This window comes from Cornus florida, unplaced genomic scaffold (genome assembly GCF_030987335.1).
Source record: "Cornus florida cultivar Cherokee Brave unplaced genomic scaffold, ASM3098733v1 CherokeeBrave_3.0.0_Hap2_Chr11, whole genome shotgun sequence".
Lineage (NCBI taxonomy): Eukaryota > Viridiplantae > Streptophyta > Magnoliopsida > Cornales > Cornaceae > Cornus > Cornus florida.
Window position 1 is genome coordinate 130447332 of NW_026775581.1, and position 18436 is coordinate 130465767.

At 34.3% G+C, this 18436-nt stretch overlaps 2 protein-coding genes across 2 annotated transcripts; both read left to right on the top strand.

Moving 5' to 3' along the window:
* Nucleotides 1–230: 230 nt before the first annotated feature.
* LOC132284140 (uncharacterized) lies at nt 231–7883 on the top strand. The gene is made up of 7 exons (XM_059786211.1): nt 231–369; nt 1616–1692; nt 2784–2820; nt 6229–6302; nt 6426–6519; nt 6653–6735; nt 7537–7883. Exons 2-7 carry the CDS (start codon nt 1621–1623, stop codon nt 7711–7713), a joined length of 537 nt encoding a protein of 178 aa, XP_059642194.1. The 5' UTR covers nt 231–369; nt 1616–1620; the 3' UTR covers nt 7714–7883.
* A 3390-nt stretch (nt 7884–11273) lies between these two features.
* On the top strand, nt 11274–17728 carry LOC132286448 (isocitrate dehydrogenase [NADP]-like). The gene is made up of 15 exons (XM_059788784.1): nt 11274–11499; nt 13800–13843; nt 13949–14058; nt 14222–14259; nt 14397–14474; nt 14576–14629; nt 14710–14811; nt 15011–15102; nt 15232–15335; nt 16267–16335; nt 16425–16540; nt 16724–16758; nt 16867–17009; nt 17148–17270; nt 17355–17728. The coding sequence occupies exons 1-15, from the start codon at nt 11451–11453 to the stop codon at nt 17446–17448; spliced, it is 1251 nt and encodes a 416-aa protein (XP_059644767.1). The 5' UTR covers nt 11274–11450; the 3' UTR covers nt 17449–17728.
* Nucleotides 17729–18436: the final 708 nt, after the last annotated feature.

The window sequence follows — 18436 nt, forward strand, 5'->3', positions numbered from 1 at the left end:
ATAAAACGACAATGCTAAACAGACCCAACTCTTCGCATGTGGTATTCTCTGGGTACCCCGTGTTTCGGCCAACTTCTTCCTTGAGTTGCCTGAAAATTTCCGCCCCAAGCGAAAAACAATAAATAAAAAATTGCGCGCCACTTACGGATTAAAAAACCCTACCTCTCTGTCGTTCAAACAAAACCCTAATTATCTTTCACTCCGTCAACGTCACCGGCGAAACCGTAAACCTAAAAGTTCGCTTCGCCAGTTTACGCGTTTTCTTGAACAGCGGCTATTCGACTTCGTAAATAGGCGATTGTGGGGTTGTTTTCGGAGCAATTTCAATCACAAGAAACTTCCATCGATTGACTTTATCTTCATTGCAAGGTTGGTATCAGAATTTTCTTTCTTTTTTTTAATTTTGGAATTTCTGCTTAAATTCTCGGTTATGCGTGTTCTTGGGAGGGAATTTCGTCCAAATTCCTAAAAATAAAGAAATCTTTCCGTCTAACATCAATCTCAGACAACAATAAATATAATGAATTTCAAGTTCTAGATGTGGTAAACCTGATTGCATTCATTAGGAACAACAAGAATGAACTATGACATTAGTGAATAGTGAAATTGTGGCTTCTGTTACATTGTTTCCTCATAAATTAATTAATTAATTAAATAAAAAAAAAAAGAAGAAGCATATAAACAGGGCAAATATAAGTTTCAAGAATAGGTTTTAAGTTTAGAATGGAGTACTTAATGATGTTAAATAATCTTATTCGGCATCGTGAAAAAAATGATGTTAGAACACAACAGCTCAAATGTCAACTTTCACTTCCCAACATTTTGTGCATGTGCATATAATGACTTTGTCCATGCATGTTATTCCTTGAGGTTTGGTACATGTTAATCCATTGTGTATGTTAGAATTCATCAATATGCAGTGTACCTTAACTCAGCCCAATCGTTAATATTAGGCACCCTTGATTTGAGTGAAAAATTGCTCCCAGATTCCGAAGAACAAAAATTTTAGGATTGAAAATTTTTACTTCTTTTATTTTTCTTTCGTCTTCTTCTTTTTATTTTTATTATAGATAAATATATTTAAATTCCGGTGTGTAAGTTTCTTGCCAAGGAAAATAAATAAATAAATAAAGATATTTAAATTTTCATCTTTCTTCTAGAGCATTATGCAATTCTTCTATTATCGGCAGTGTTATCAAAGTGCACACAAGCGCTAGAGGTTCTTTGGTGCCTAGTCTCAAAGCGAGGCGCGTGTCTGAGTGAAGTGAGGCGCATAATGGAAAAAATTAAATTGTTATTAAAATATTCATATTCCATTTAAAAGGCACAAATGTTGTCAAAGGCGCACCTGGGCACAGTGGCACACAACAAGCGCAAGTCTTGCGCCTATATGAGCCTGGAGCCTAGGCGCTCCTTTGACAACAATGATTATGGAGAAGTTAATTCTTAAAATGTGATGATGTAACCTCCTTGTTTGTTCAACCCCCTTCAACTTTTTTTCTATTTATTCCATTTTTCAAGGATTCTACAAATTTGTACTGTTTTCAGGACAATCCACTTAATTTTGCAGCTTGAATTTTATGAATGAATTTTTTTTTGTTGTTTGTTGTCGTAGCTTATATGTTTACCAATAGCCAGAGGCAAGAAGAGCGTACTGGAAAATATGGAACTCCAAGGGTGAAATATCTTCAGGTGCACTTCATAAACTTCGACAGTCTAATTTCCATTTAATCCATTTTATACTTTTGTTTTTCCCACAAGTTTAGGAAAGATATATTACTAAATACCGAGGCTCTTGTAGTCCAGTGGTATCTCCTCGACCTCCCAAAGTGGATTGTGAGAGTTCAAGTCCCCACCAACAGGCCTGTGGCCTAGCGGTACTAAGTCCCTTCTTTCCAAAGGGAGGTGAGGAGTTTGAACCTCAGGGAGGCATGTGTGTGTGAGTACTAAGTAGGAAAAAAAAAAAAAAAAAAAAAAAAAAAAAAAAAAAAAAAAAAAAGAGTTCAAGTCCCTAAAGGGGCAAATGGGTGTGTGAGTTTCTTGGCAATGAAAAAATATATGTGTGTGTGTGTGTGTGTGTGTAATTACAATGGGCTTCAGCTTATGCTGAAGATTTCAGGCCAATGGCCAACATCTTTATACTTTCTTGCTTTTGTTATTCTTGTTTGAGAAAATGTTGTTCCTGGTAGTAAATGTATATTATTAAATTGATAACTGGGTGACCTCTTAGCTTTTGTTATCTCTTATTCGTGTGTTATTGAAGTGACATGCATTACTGCTACCATGATATATATATATATATATATATATATATATATATATATATATATATATATATTCAAGTAAAAGAAGGGAAAAAAAAAAAAAGAAAAAGGTTTGCCTATTCGCATGCAGAGGTAAAGTTGCGTACATATTACCCTCCCAAAGCCTACAATGGACTACCACTTTTAAAAGAAAAAGAAGTTTAATATGGGAATGAGTGTGGTGAAGCTGTTTATATATACATTTGTGTTTCTGAATCTCTTGAGAAGTCAATCTCCTTGTACTGCCCAGCTAAACTTCAAGGAAAGTTGATAATTCATAGTGAAATTATGATAGTCACGGTGCAGACTTATAGCCTCTTAATCATCCTTAATCACAATTTCAAAATCCACCTCTTTTACTGATTCCTTTTGGACTGTGAGCCCATTATATTTGATGTGAAAGAGAATTTATTATCATGGCCAGCAAAAAAGATGCGAATGTTTATATTTTCTCATGGCTTTTATATATTTCTATTTCAGGACTTGGTTTCTCAATTTCAGAATACAACTAGTGAAGGTATGTTGCGTTATTTTTTAATTCCAATGATTTTTTCATAATATCAAGTATGAGGACACACACACAAAAAGTTTAAATAACACCAAGTCCAACGATTTGGTTTGTACTCTCAGCATCCTTGATTAGAAGGGAACAATACCGGTTAATAACCTTTTTACTCCCTCAATTTATAATTCTATTGTTGAAACCTGAAATTTTCTTGCCTAAATATGTAAAAAATAGTTGATAAGCTTACAACAACAACAGCAACCAAGCCTTTTCCCAATCATTTGGGGTCGGCTATATGAATCCCATGTTTCCATTCCGCTCTATTTAAGGCCATAGCCTCAGTCAATTCACATGCTATTATATTTTTGTTTACCAACTCTAGGCACTTTAACTTTGGTCTTCCTTTTCCCCTAATACAACCCTTAATGTGCACCATTTTACTTTTCCTAACCGGCACACTTAAAGACCTTCGTTGCACATGTCCAAGATATATTAACCTATTTTTTCTTATTTTATCTCCAATTGGTGCTACTCCAACCATCTCCCGAATGTGATCATTTCTAATTATATCCTTTATAGTCTTACCACATATCCATCTCAACATTTGCATTTATGCCACACTCACATTATGTAAATGTTGTTTCCTAGCTTCCCAACATCGGTACCATAAAGTATGGCTCATCTAATAGTTGTTTTATAGAACTTTCCTTTCAACCATAAGGGGAATGGGGTTGGCAATAGTTGACACAACATGCTAGCATGACTCGAACATCACATGGGATAAGTGGGTTTGTTGATACGGCAATTAAATGTGTCGTGTTGTGTCTGACATGCCAACCCGTTTATAACCCGATTAATCCATTTAACTAAATATGTTGCGTTATTGTTAAAAACTACCCATTTAACTAAGCGTGTAGGACATGTTCATGTAAAAAATGACTTAAACATATCTTGTCGTGTCGGCCCATTTATTAAACGGATTACGCTTGTTGTGTTGTGTCGTATTATACATGTAATAATCGTGTCGTGTTTATGTCAAGGTTTCTTGACACAATTATCAAATGTGTCATGTTCTTGTTAACTCATATAACAAGATACCTATGTTCTGACACGACACGAACTCGACCTGCGAAGTCAAATTGCCACCTCAATATGGGGATACGCCTATCCCACAATATACTAGGTGCACTACTCCATGTAACCCATGCTGCCTTGATTTTATGAGTAATGTCATCTCCAATTTCTTCCTCATTATGAATAATTGAGCCTAAATAACGAAAATGTTCACTTTTTTGTATCCCTTGATTCTCAATCCTCACTATATCCTTATTTGTGTTTCTAGATGTACCAAAGTTACACTCCATATATTTAGTTTTATTTCAACTTATCTTAAACCCTTTTAGTTCTAAAGCTTCTAGTTAAAAAGTAATCAATTTGACTCATATTTAATCTGCTTTTAAAGGTTATCAAGTGTTCATCTCTCTTTATAAAATAAGTAATCCTAATTATAAGATTTTTTGCCACCGCAAAAGCTAAGGTAGTCTCCACGTCATCATTTCTATCTCAAAATTCATGTCCATTTTTTACTATCTCATATCCTCCACACTCTTTTCCTACATGACCATTCAAGTCTCCCCCTATATACACTTCTTCTCCTTAGGGTAACCCTTGCATCAATTTGTCCATATGCTCCCAAAATTGTGTTTTAATATTGTCATATAGTCCTACTTGGGGTGCATACGCGATAATTATATTAACTATATTTCCTCCTAATACGAGTTTTACTAATATTATCCATCCTATCTTCTTTTCTAATAACACTAACCACATCTTCTTTTAAATTCTTATTAATGCTCGCATTTTTTACTCTGGGAAAGAGACCCACTGCTTCTGCTTGAGCTACTTTCTCGTCAAGAGCTGATTTATCCCTACTCCATTTCTTTGTCTATTCTTTCCTATATAATAGATTTATATCCTTCAATCTCTCTAGCTTTTGCACCAACCCATTTAGTTTCTTGTAGACAAAATATTAATATTCCTTCTAATCATAGTGTCTACTAACTCCATTCCTTTACCCGTCAAGGTTCCTATGTTCCAGGTCCGTATCCTAAGCCTACTATTCTGGGCTAACTTCTTTACCTGCGCTCGTCCAGAAAAATGCTAACCCTTGCCAATTTTTTACCACACCCAGGCGCCTATGCGGCGCCCCTTGCCCATTTTTCAAAGCATCCAGAAGCTGATGCAACGCACCACTTAAGGGGAATGCCCTTGCATTTACTCATATATTCATAAGATTCATGTTCATATTGATCATGACAAAGTTTTACACCGGTTGTCAAGCTGCCTTACTCAACCCTCCTCCTTTACCCGGTCTTGGGACCGGCTATGTAAAGAACAAAAGTGGAGTTAAAAAGAAATAGTTGATTAGCTTGCGTTTTCGTATTCAGGTGGCTCACGAGTATTAATTCACGCAGGGAATTTAGAATTCTTAAAACAATGGGTGGAAGTATCTTTCAGTTCTAGCAGTGTGGTAGTAGAGTTTTGGTTTTGACCTGGTTTGATCCTTTGCAATTGCTTGCTTTATCTCTATTTTTATCTATGAAGAGTTAAAATTTGGTTTTGATTACATATTGTGATTATTTGATTATATGCTAGAAATAAGCACCCCTTTTGTATTAACTCGTTATCTTATTATGTCATAATGATAAATCTGGGGCGATCAGGTGATCATGTTAACTAAGGACAACCAATTACAATCAATGACAACCCCCTTTTTTATTGTTGTTTCATAGAGGACTTTACCAACAAATTTTTTTTTTTGTTTTTGTTTTTTTTGAGGGATGAGAATCTGTGCTTCTTTTGGATTCAATATGGTTTTATGTTTAGGGATTAGGTGCTTTTCCACTTATGTGGTTTTGAAATGTGCATACATTGTTCACTTAGAAAAAAACAAGAAGAAATGTATATGCATTTTCAAACCAGGTCATCATTTTTGGCTAAATTTATGATTGTAACCGAGTACAGAAAGATATTCTGGGTGAAAAAAAAAATGTCATATGTTCAGTGTTTTGTCGAATTTCTTTTATTTGAAGCGCAACTCAAAGCAACATGTGTACCATATATCATGTACAATTATTGAAGTATAAAGAAAGTGAATTTACCTTTTATCTTTTCTATTTGTACACTTGTTTCGGGTTATATATTAGCATATTACATATCTCTGGACAAATATATACAACAGTTGGCAATATACAGACAATAAATTCAGACCCTATATATCATGCACAGTTACATATATTCCTATTTGGATTTATAAGTGAAATAAGTGAATCAGGTTGCTACTAGATTTTTTACATGATCTTGGTCATCAAAACCTCACCTTTTTCTATTAAAGTTGCTTGATGTTGCTTGTGATTGCAGAATCAAAAGAGAAGATTGTTGCTAATTTGGCGAATTTTGCATATGATCCTTACAATTATACATTCTTGCGTCAGGTACAGAATCCTTAAATGCTGGTTAGATTAACTTAAATAGTTACTTATCAAAAAAAAAAAGAAGTTAAATTCCTGAGCTTATCTTGCCACATTAGAACGACATCTATTTGTTATTTTAAACAGCTCAATGTTTTGGAACTTTTCCTCGACTGCATTACGGAACCAAATGAGAAGTTAGTGGAATTTGGCATTGGAGGGATCTGCAATTCTTGTGTTGGTAGCCCTACAATCTAAACCTTCTGCTCAATATTATAATATTGACTCTAAACTAGTCATTTCTCTCTTGGAACAATATTTTGATATTCTATCCAAATATTGGGTTTCTAACCAATACCATTTTTTTTCCACAGACCCAGCAAATGCTGCAATTGTCAGTCAGTGTGATGGAATCCCTCTCATCATTCAATGTTTATCAAGTCCTGTTAGAAACACGGTGTGTGAAGAAACTTGTTCATGTATATTTACCGTTATCCATTTTTCCAATTTCTAGGCTTTCTTGCGTCTCATTGTTGGTATTCTAACGTAGGTCACGAGGCATATTGAACCACAGGCCTAATCAACGCATCTAGAATTTTGAAGGAAAATGAAACAATTACAACTTCTTTTTTGGGTCAAAATTAGCACCATAACTTTGTAGATTGTAGTCATTCACATGATGTGCATTAAGCTCACTTTGTCTGAGATGACTCGGATGAGTCCTTCAATTGATAACCAATTATCACATTACTTTTTTTTATTTCAAGTTTTCGTAAAAATCCCTTTATAAGATACCGTTTTGTTGTCAATTCTGTAGTATCTTGCTTTCTATGTTGTCAGATTGTCCAATCTTGATTAATTAGTGAATGCATATCAAATGTTGAAGCCAACAGAGACTTGGGAGTCTATTTAATTGATTTGATATGAGCGGTGGTTGAAGGGCCCTGCATGTCGGCTTTTTTTAATCGCATATAAAATATATGTTATCTGTGATTTCAGTAATTATGATGATGACCTTTCCAATCATTATTTCAGGAAATTATTTTATTTTGTAATTACACTTACCTTTCTCTACCTTTGTTTGTGCTATTCTGTACTTTCAAACAACATAATTGGAAAGGGCACTGGAATTTTGATGCTTATCAAAATGATAAGGTCCTTCTGTATGGGGTCTTCTGCTATATATATTTTGATGGTGTATCATATAAAATTAGATTCATGGGTACATTTTTACATTGAACTAATTCGTGATTGGTAGGTTAATTATGCTCTTGGAGCTCTGTATTATCTCTGTAACGCATCCAACAAGGAAGAGATTTTGAAGCCAGAGGTGGTGGATGTCATTGAAAGGTACGCTGCAGCTGGCGCAGTTAGTTTAAACTTCAGTAATCTAGCACAGGCATTTTTAGATAAGCATGTCTCCAAATGCAAATGACAGAGGAAGCCTATTTTGATAACGAGCCATTACATGACATCCATTCATTTAGAAGAATCTGTTTTGTATCATTCTACTATCACTGTTTGAAGAATCTGTTTTGTATCATTCTACTATCACTGTTTGATTTTCTTTATTGTCATCAACCATCTATAGTGTTTTCTATGGTATTTTGGTTCCAATGTGTTCTCTTTGCGGCCACGCTGCAAGTTCAAATGTTTTGTTACATTACGCTATTCATGTTGCTTGATGTAGGGTTTGTTACAATCCTATGTGATGAGCCTGATGGCGATTATGTTTGTGGTCTTCTCATAGATGTTGCCATTTATAAGATTTTTTGTAATCAGAAGTTGTTTCCTTGCACTTTATGGCTTTGGGAATTAGAAAATCTCAATTTGTGAATGACAATTCAAATTGCTAGTTGTAATGGGGGGTTTGTCCATTTACCTAAAAGTTTAAGTTGTTGGATAGTGTTGCATGCCTATTAATTTATACCTAATCACTTTCCCATCCGGATCCGATGTGGGACAAATGTTCCCTTGTAACATTCTCTCTCACTCAAACTCGCAACACCATCGTTGCGGTCGAGCCACCCTTCCTATTCGGGGTGGCTCACCCGAACACCTTCTAGGTCGAGCGCTTGGTGTGGCACGGGATCAAGAATTGGGTTTGGCTCTGATACCGACTGTAACGTGTGGGCGCTTGCTCATTTATTTAAAAGCTTAAGTTGTTGGGTAGTGTTGCATACTCATCCATTTATACTCAATCACTCTCCCATCTGAATCCGACTTGGGACGATCATCCCCTTGTAACACTAGTCCTTTGGTTAGCCCTTCCATTTGAGAGATGATGTTACACAAATGGGAATTGTATTATGAAAGTAATGAGCCTTTCAAACAGGTTTGGATTTTAATTTTGTTTTTCGATTTAAAATGGATCAGGTGTGGATGTTCGTTGAAATATATAATTTTACCCAGATCAAGTATATTTTCCTTTGTTCTATATATATAATTCAAATTTGATTGAACTCAAATTTGAATTCTGGGTATGAATTTCCAATATTGAAATATGGATCCAATTTTTAATTCACATGAATTCACTCCAGATCTGTTTAATTTGGAGCCATGCATGGAAAGTATATTCCTACTCTTTTATATTTCATAATAGTGCTTTTTATGTCTTCTGTTTATTTAAATAACACAAAATATTCCTAATATTTGATTTTTGTATTTATAAAGTAGAAAGACTAATGTCATTTCAGATCATTTATTAGCAGGGGAATGACCACCCTGCATCATCCTACTAACTCCAAAGTTAATCTAGTATATTATATTAAGTATTGAAAAATGATAATCCGTATTTTTTACGACAATTTAACACCGACTTACAATTTACATGTGTGGAAAGCTTACGTAACCAGACTCCTCTACAAAACTTGTGTCTTTTCTCTTTCCTTTCTTGTTCTCAATCGTTCAACCTTCTCTTTCCTTTCTTGTTCTCAATCGTTCGACCTTCCATCGATTTCGAATTCCAGTGAACCTCAGATCCAATTCCATCATCATCTCTTCCTTCTCCACCTTCTTTGTCTTCTCCATCTTTCCCAGACTAGTTTCAATCCCAGCGTTGGCCTCACCTTCGTCTTTTCTAACTCCATCGCACCCGTTGCTCTGTCTCTAATTCGACATCTTCTCAACATCACCACCGACACCGATCGAAACCCAAAATACAAAAAAACAGATGAGAAGAATCAATTGAATTGTAGGTTACAACTTAGTTGGGTGCAACATGTCTGGATTGAATTTGAAATACCCATGACAATCACATCATAATCAATTTTCTTGATTTCTGTCAAGAATTAGTCAATTTAGTGATATTTCCTATTAATTTTAGTTTGATTTTATGCATCATCATCAAAAAAAAAAAAAAAAAAAAAATTTCAAATAGCAATCCTTGGAATGTTGAATCGATTAACAAGTTGATGAACTCTATGGCGATGGAACCACAATATCTGAGATGGGAGAGAGAGGATGCATGATTGCTTCGGTGGAGAGAGATAAAAAAATATAAAAAAAAAAAAAGAATTTTACAGTTCTTGTGAACAGTTAGCCCACACAATAACAACAACGTAAGAGTTGGTATTTTGTCGATTTTTATGTAGTCCCGGAAAATAGCACAACTCTTAAGTATTTATAGAGCATTTAAGTAGATAATTGTTAATGATGTGGACATATTGATCGATGATGTGATAATTTTTCTAATTTTTTTTTTTTTTCTTTTTTGCACTTTTTTATTGAATTCGGCTACGGTAGTTGTGGGGGCTTGTTTTGGTCTTGTAACATCATAAATAACAAGAATAGGGGAATACTTAGGGTTGGTGAAGTTAGGTCAAGACAAACCAAAGACAAGCTTTTTATGGAAATATCTTCCTTAAATCACTGCTCTCATTTCGCATCTATCTACAACCATGCCATTATGACAATGTTTGATATAATTTAAGTTTTAGTATAATTTAAAAAAGAAAACATATCTTGGCTATATCATAGACTCGGACACATTACTAGCATGTATCAGAACAAGTATTATACACAAATTAAATGTTTTTTTTTTTTTTTTTCCTTTCTAAATTGGACACTATATAGTATATAGAGTACATGTTTGGAATACCTTAGAATATAAGGAGATAATTTTATTTTGAACAATGCTCCGCATAAGTAAGAATGTCTTTCTAATAATGACATAAATTAATAAAAATAAAAATTATTTGGATCTTTTTGGATAATCCAAAAGGAAAGACTTTTTTTCCCTTATGCCTTTGAGATTTTCTATTCCAAACCCTTTCATATTGCAAAGAAGCTAAACAATTAGCCCAAAAATAGTAAATTAACCACAATTGTAAAGCTCCATTTATCAAGGGAGTTTAAAGAAATCAATTTGACTTTAGATTGCAACAGATGATGATAAATCTCAAAATTTTGGATGCCACAAGAGTTATGCGTATTTATTAATTGGTCGACCTCGAGTCATTTTGGAGATGGGGTTGCAACAGAGATGGCATGCATCTCTAAAGATTGGATGTAAAAGATTAGGTTTGAGAATGGAGGAGATGGCAAGTAATGGAGGTGGAAGTCAGTTGGCGAAAGAGAGGATTAATAATAGGGTTTTAAAATTAGGGAAATGGTGGGCATCAATGGGGATTTGCCTTTTTAGATGACTCGTGAAAAAATCTAAATGATTCAAGTTTAATTTTTTTTTACACATATCATGTTGTTAATGGTGCATATCAACATTAAAAGGGGTGCCCTGCTTATTTTTTCCATTTTATAATCATTTAGAAAAAGAAGGTTCTAATGAAATTTTAAATTATTTTATGATGAACTAATTAAAAATAATATAAAATTTTAGAAAAACAAGAACAATATTCATGTTATTCAAATATGAAACTTTTAAAAGGATAACATAAAAAATAAATAAAAAATAAAAAAAATACATAGTTCTAAATACGAAATAAATACTGTGATATTTTGGTAATTTAGACATTAAAATAGTGCCACTCCCTTCATTAAGTTGCACCATCTTGCCGAAAAAATAAGAAGTATGCACTTTCTTTACCTTCCGCCTCTACCGTCTTTATACCTCTCACATATATATATCTATCTGAATCTCTTCCTCGCTTTCTCCTCAGAACTCTCTCTCTACTAAGTGAGCATTTGAGCGTATACAAATATCCACAGAGAGAGATGGCATTTGAGAAGATCAAGGTTGCTAACCCCATCGTTGAGATGGATGGTGAGACTTCACATCCATTTTCTTTCCTTCTCTTTTACGTCGATTGTCCGATGATCTAACCTCTGTAGTTCGAATTATCTCTCACACACACATATATTTTGATCTTGTATTTTCGTTTTTCTACTAATATTGTATTTTCATCTGTCTATCCTGAAACAATTGATCACAGAGTCTGATTTACAATCAATAGTTTTAGTGTAATGAAGCAGCTTCATGTAAGAACGGCTATAAATTGATTTTAAATTTGAAATATAATCGCTTATCTCTGATCAATTTTTAGCTTCTCACCTCCAATTGTGTTTTCTTCTTCCACTTCAAGTAAGCTAGGTCTCTCTCATACGAGAGAAATTCAATTCCAATAGTTAAAAGGATCTGTCAATTTGTTTGTATATATATATATCTATACACATGCATATTGTATTTATAGGTGTATGATCTATCTCTACTTTATAAAATGAATTTTTAACTAGAACTTATTCTTTCATAAAGTGGCTTCAATGTTGATTGTTATGATCTTTTTAATGAATGGAGATTACTCAAGTTTCTATGAATTTAGTATTGTGTGATCTCAATATGCTTTGTGTATCATAATGTCCTGAAAATAGTAACAATAAAAAATGCAAAACAAGTGATAAAAAATCTAGGATTTAGTGTCATAGTGTGTGGCCTTACGATTAGTTCAGTATGCCTTTCATTCTTATCAAAGGCTGCCTTTCCAAGTCCTATTTGTTTTAAGATCTTAATTTATTTTATTATTATAATCTTTTTTTCAGTACATGTGTTTTCTTAATATATGGATTGCAAATAAATTTTCTTCAAGCTTAGTGAGCAAGGATTAGGGTGTTGGCTAAGTCAGCTTCTTTTATATTACTAAAAATGAACAAATTATAAAGGTATATTACTAAAAAAAAAATCGCCCACCGGGGGGGGGGGGGGGGGGGGGGGGGAGGGAGAATTGCCCCTGGCTTGTATGTAGCTCTGCCCCTGTATGTATGCTGAATAGTTGCCTTGTTTGCACTTGTGATTTCTATCTGTTAATTGACAAATAAATGTTTTATTAACCTAGCACTTTTTATCGCACTTCAAAAAATGCTTATGAGCATTGACATGAAGATATTGACTGATATTGACCTATTTGTTCCTCTTACATGATCAGGGCAAAACATGAAATTCAATTCTTGAAAATTTTATTAAGCTGCCAAGTCCATATCCTTTTCCTTTTCTTTTTTAGAGTTTAGACATTGGGTGCAGGATATGGCAACTCAATACAGACATGAATTAATATATGTTTTGTGAATGTAATCAGCAGGATATGCGTGTTTTTGTGTCAGAATCTATGAGTTGGCATGCTTGTGTAAAATAATCATGGAGAATTTTATTGTTAATTTAAACTATTTGAGCTTCGTATATAAGTAATATAACCCTTGAGCATGTTTGCATCATAAATTATCAAAATAATATAGAAATGAATAACTTTAAAATGGGTAAACGAGGTCACATAGTCACATTTTTATATGTGACCATGAGCCTACATCCTTTGTAAGATAATCATAGAGGGTTGTTTATTGTTAACTAAAACTGCATGAGTCTCATGTTTAAGGATACAATCTTTGATTATATATGATATATTCATCACGAAATTTCAAATAGTATAGCAACTTCAAATTTTACATAAACAAGAGGCGAGGAAATCACATTCTTTAGTACAGTTTTTTTTTGGCTTGTTTGAAATTGGCCAAACTGGTATTAGACACATGCATACACACCTGAATTGCTAATTGTCAATTACTGAAAGTGTCCTAAACTTAATACTTGCACTTAGCCTTGCATTGAGGAATAGTTGATGTGTGCTTTGAGAGTCATTTTTGGTCCTATTCAAATGCTGTAGCCAATGTATCCCTGCAGGAATGATAAGACTATTAGTATGAATATATCGTGATGTGACAGTTTTTCCATTTATCTAAATTCTTATTAGCTCTCTACTCTAAAAATTATAATGTTCCTCATATCTTTGTTGGGCTGCTTGGTCTTGAACTTTAGACCTTCATTGGAAAATGCATATCTTTCTGAAATTTACTGGATGAGAGCTTTGAATTCCAAAAGACATTTATCTAAAGCCACAAAGAAGAACTGGAGCTATTTCATTTTTGTCTTATGAAGTAAATTCCTTAAAATGGGAAAGATAAGTGATTTTTTTTTTTTAATTGAGAATAAACTTTACAATTTTCACAGATTTGTCTACAAATTGATGCCTTATTCATCCATTATCTTATACAATTCTTCATAATTTTATGATGCAGGAGATGAAATGACTCGAGTTTTCTGGAAATGGATAAAGGATAAGGTAACGTGCATTCCTGGTCCATCTACATGCACTAATATGATTTCCTGGTTTAACTTCTATTAATTATGATAAAGTCACTTATATATGACCGTTGACATATCGCAGCTCATTTTTCCCTTTCTGGAGCTGGATATAAAGTACTTTGACCTTGGCCTTCCTCGTCGTGATGCTACTGATGATAAAGTTACGATTGAAAGTGCAGAAGCTACTCTGAAGTATGTCTTGGTACTAGTAAATTTTAAATTTTCTGAAATTAGAGTTATTAGAAGTTCTGAATGCAGATGCTTTTTCCTCTCTTCTTTTAGAATATATTCTGCCCCTTTTTTTTTATTCTGCCCTTTGCTTTTTTACTGAATCTGGAATGTATCATAATTGTAGGTATAATGTTGCAATCAAGTGCGCAACCATTACTCCAGGTACACATGGCTGACTTTTACAGGGAAAATATATTCTTCTTAATTAATAAACTGTTTAAACGTATTAACTTTTACTGGTTTGGTGGACCTCAGCATTATTAAGCTTAGAATTCTTTGTATTATACGGTAATGGACAGATGAAGATCGTGTGAGGGAGTTTAACTTGAAGCACATGTGGAGGAGTCCAAATGGGACAATTAGAAACATTTTGAATGGTCAGTGAACTTGCCTTGACAATTAACAACTTTTTAATTCTTTTTCGATTCCCACATATAACTCATTGATGGTGACCAATTATGATTGTCACTTGCTGCAGGCACAGTCTTCAGGGAACCAATTCTTTGCAAAAATGTTCCACGTCTCATCCCAGGTACTTATCTATTCTTACTTCTTCTGCTTCCAATTTTTCATTTGAGGTAGTAGCACTATTCTAACTGCTATTGTTGTCAGGATGGACAAAGCCAATATGCATCGGAAGGCATGCTTTTGGTGATCAATACCGAGCAACCGATGCAGTTATTAAAGGAGCTGGAAAACTAAAATTGGTATTCGGTAAAGTTCTTGCCCCTTCAATTAAAGATTAATGGGACTTACATAATTGTTTTACCTCATTGATGATTTTAAGAATGCTGAACAATTAGTTGTTTATATGTTGGTACCATGCTTTGTCACATTCTTTGCTTCTTTTATTTTCTTGATTCCTGGCTCTTAAAGATTCTGTTATCAAAGAAGGTGCTTAACATGTTTGCAGTGCCAGATGGAAAGGATGAAAAGATGGAGTTAGAGGTTTTCAACTTTACAGGTGCTGGAGGAGTAGCGTTATCCATGTACAACACTGATGAGGTCTTGGTTTGCAAATTATTTGGTGGTATGTTGATGTCAAAATTCCAGATTGCAGCTGGCAACTGTGTGTTAATAAATATATATATATTTTTTTCCATTTTCTTTTTTTTTTTTTGTCTCGGTAAACAGTCTATTAATGCTTTTGCTGAGGCTTCAATGAACACTGCCTACCAGAAGAAGTGGCCGCTTTATCTCAGCACGAAGAATACTATTCTTAAGAAATATGATGGAAGGTATGATCATTTGCTTGGGTGTCTTTTTGCATCAAGTTATTATTAATTTTTTCTTTCTTTCAAGTCTTGTGGTAATTTTTTTTTTGTTTGGTTAGATGGAAATAGCTGGAAAGGAAAATAATTGGAATTTTTATAATTTTTTTGGAGTTTGGATAGCAAGAAAATGAACTTTTGAGGGGAAGTAACAATCCATAACCTCCTAACTTCCCCATTAATTATTATTATTTTATTTTTATTTTTTTTAAAACACAGGGAAATTTTGTTTTTGTATAAACTTATTTTATCTTTTTTTTTTTTTTAATAACCATGGAACCCCTCCAAGGCAGGGCCCTTTGGACTCACCCCTAGAGGATAAACCACGGGGAGGCTAGCGCGACCCCAACACCAGGCCCAGGTAAGTCACGGGCAATCCAGGAAGAGTACTGCTTTCAATGCGCCTTCCGAGTATCGAACAAGGGACCTCCTCCTCTAGAGCACCTATCTCACGCCTCTGCTCCACTGGACCAACCCGTGGGGATTCCCTTTTTTGGTCTTTCTAAAATAAAATGTGTTTATGCATAATTTTTTATAAGAATGGTATAATGGTTTATATCTCTCTAAATGTCCTACAAAATTATTTATTCAGATTCTTATATTGCTTTTCCTTTTTTTTTAAGAAAATATAAAAATATTTATTCAATACGAATATATTTAGACATATTATTGTGTTAAACAAAAATAAAGACAATTTAGGTAATTTTCCTTTCATTCACTTCACCTGCACTTTCACTTTCCACTATTAGTTTCCATTTAACCAAACAAACCTTTAGTAAATGTTCTTTTGCTCCTAGTACTTCTATCACTTTTGGTTAGTTTGTGCTCCTCCTTTGACTGTGTTTTGCCATATTATAATTTTGTATCATCTTTACTTAATATTTCTCTTTTGGTGAAGATTCAAGGACATATTTCAGGAGGTTTATGAAACCAAGTGGAAATCAAAATTTGAGGCTGCTGGGATATGGTGTGTAGCTGCACTATTCAATTCAGCATACTGGTTTCGCAGTTTTGGTAAATGTCATTTATTCTGAACCTGTATGGTTGAATTGTCAGGTATGAACACCGCCTTATTGACGATATGGTTGCTTATGCCCTTAAGAGTGAAGGCGGTTATGTATGGGCATGCAAAAACTATGATGGGGATGTGCAGAGTGATTTCTTAGCTCAAGGTTGGTTTGAAAAACTTCTACAACCTCAGAGTTATAATTATCACAACACTTTTGTAGTTTGTTCTATTGCTTTGTGTACTTTTAAAAGAAAGGGTTGCTGAATGAAGTATTACTATTCTCTACTCTCTACTTAACCTTTAAGTGTTCTGTTTGATCTCAAATTTCTGATTTGTATTGTCACAGGCTTTGGATCTCTTGGGTTGATGACATCAGTCTTGGTATGTTCATTCTTCAACAGATCTTTATTCTATTACTTCCAACTTAGATAATGTCCTTTGATGTGTATCCTATTTTCTGGATTTTAATGCGCTGCGTACCTGGTTCAGGTGTGCCCTGATGGGAAGACCATCGAAGCTGAAGCAGCCCATGGCACTGTTACACGCCATTATCGGGTTCATCAGAAAGGAGGTGAAACCAGCACAAACAGCATAGCCTCAATTTTTGCTTGGTCTCGAGGACTTGCACACAGGTAGAGAATTACGAGTTTGTTGACGTGCTAAAATGGCATCTACAAGTTCTGTCCAAGTTAGATGTTTACTAGAATTGGACATTTTTCTTCATGTCATCAACAAGATTCTGAATGAGCAAACTGTGTTCATGTTAACAGAGCAAAGCTGGATGACAACGCTAGACTATTGGATTTCACCAAGAAACTAGAAGCAGCTTGTATTGGAGCCGTGGAATCAGGGAAGATGACTAAGGATCTTGCACTTATAATCCATGGACCTAAGTGAGTGACTCTTAAAAGGATATTATTTGTACAAGTGTTTTTCTTGAAATGCATTTATAATGTACTTCTTCATACATGGTGTAGGGTTACCAGGGCCCACTATCTTAATACCGAGGAGTTCATTGATGCTGTGGCAGATGAGCTGAGAGCAAGATTTACTGGCAAAGCATGTTTGTGATTCCGGTCTGACATTTACGTTTGAGATTTAATGAGAAATAAGAGATGGAGATAATCCAATTTGATTGTTTATCAATTTGGACTCGTGATAGGAGGTTTCATTTGAAAGTTTGAAGTGTCGCAGTTATGGTAATCATTGAGAAACAAAAGAAATGATAGTGGCGTTTTAAAATCCCAATTTGGTGGTTTAAAACAACTTACCTAGCAGTTTAATCGGTTGAAGTGGTTTTTACTTTAACCTCATGCTTCTCGAGCTGGAGTTAAGTATCCTACTTGTTAAATTCGTGTTTTATGGGTTCACTTTTCTTAGTTGGAGGGTTTTAGTTGTCCTCGACTATATTAGTATAGGACTGTCTAAAAAAATTACTTGATTCTTACATTTTAAAGCCCATAAATTGCAAACTCAAATTAGTTCTACACAAGTTCATCCATGGAATCGCTTATGTTTTCATTTATGAAATATATGTAATTTTTTTGTGGGACAATTGTTTCTTTTCTTTTAGATGGGGTACAGGGGTCGGAACTTAAGTCACATAAAGCGGGAATAAGAGAGAGCGAATTCGAGAACGGGAGCATGAGAACAACAGAATTAAATCATGAACAGTGAGAATTTGAGCAAAAACATGTGCGAAGCGTGAAAGTAGGAGCACGTTCGGAATGTAAGAGCAAAGATGATGTGAATTAAGTTAAAACTAGAGGGTGTCTAACTCCCTCAGGTTGAGTTATTATGTTGCTAATGCCCATTCCATCAATTATTATTATTATTATTTTTTTTTTATTTTGTAGAAAAACCAAAGTGACGACCAAACCTATGAAATGGTCGTCATTCCATCCCGAGGAGAAAAAAATAATAATAATAAAAATCATATTTTTTAGAAAACTGTCATTGTTTCAAATTCAAAAAACAACCGCCAGCATCAGCACCCTAATGTGGCCGTCACCACTACCCACAGTGCTGCCTTCCACTAGCACCATCGACTACCTTCTTC

What these genes read in the sequence shown, in the direction of transcription:
- LOC132286448 (XM_059788784.1), top strand. Translation starts at nt 11,451, where the DNA reads ATGGCATTTGAGAAGATCAAGGTTGCTAACCCCATCGTTGAGATGGAT. An exon ending in AGTGCAGAAGCTACTCTGAA is followed by an intron (nt 14,059 to 14,221) that starts GTATGTCTTGGT and finishes TCATAATTGTAG; the next exon opens with GTATAATGTTGCAATCAAGT. An exon ending in GAGTGATTTCTTAGCTCAAG is followed by an intron (nt 16,541 to 16,723) that starts GTTGGTTTGAAA and finishes GTATTGTCACAG; the next exon opens with GCTTTGGATCTCTTGGGTTG.
- LOC132284140 (XM_059786211.1), top strand. Translation starts at nt 1,621, where the DNA reads ATGTTTACCAATAGCCAGAGGCAAGAAGAGCGTACTGGAAAATATGGA. An exon ending in CAAGGGTGAAATATCTTCAG is followed by an intron (nt 1,693 to 2,783) that starts GTGCACTTCATA and finishes TTTCTATTTCAG; the next exon opens with GACTTGGTTTCTCAATTTCA. An exon ending in ATTATACATTCTTGCGTCAG is followed by an intron (nt 6,303 to 6,425) that starts GTACAGAATCCT and finishes TATTTTAAACAG; the next exon opens with CTCAATGTTTTGGAACTTTT.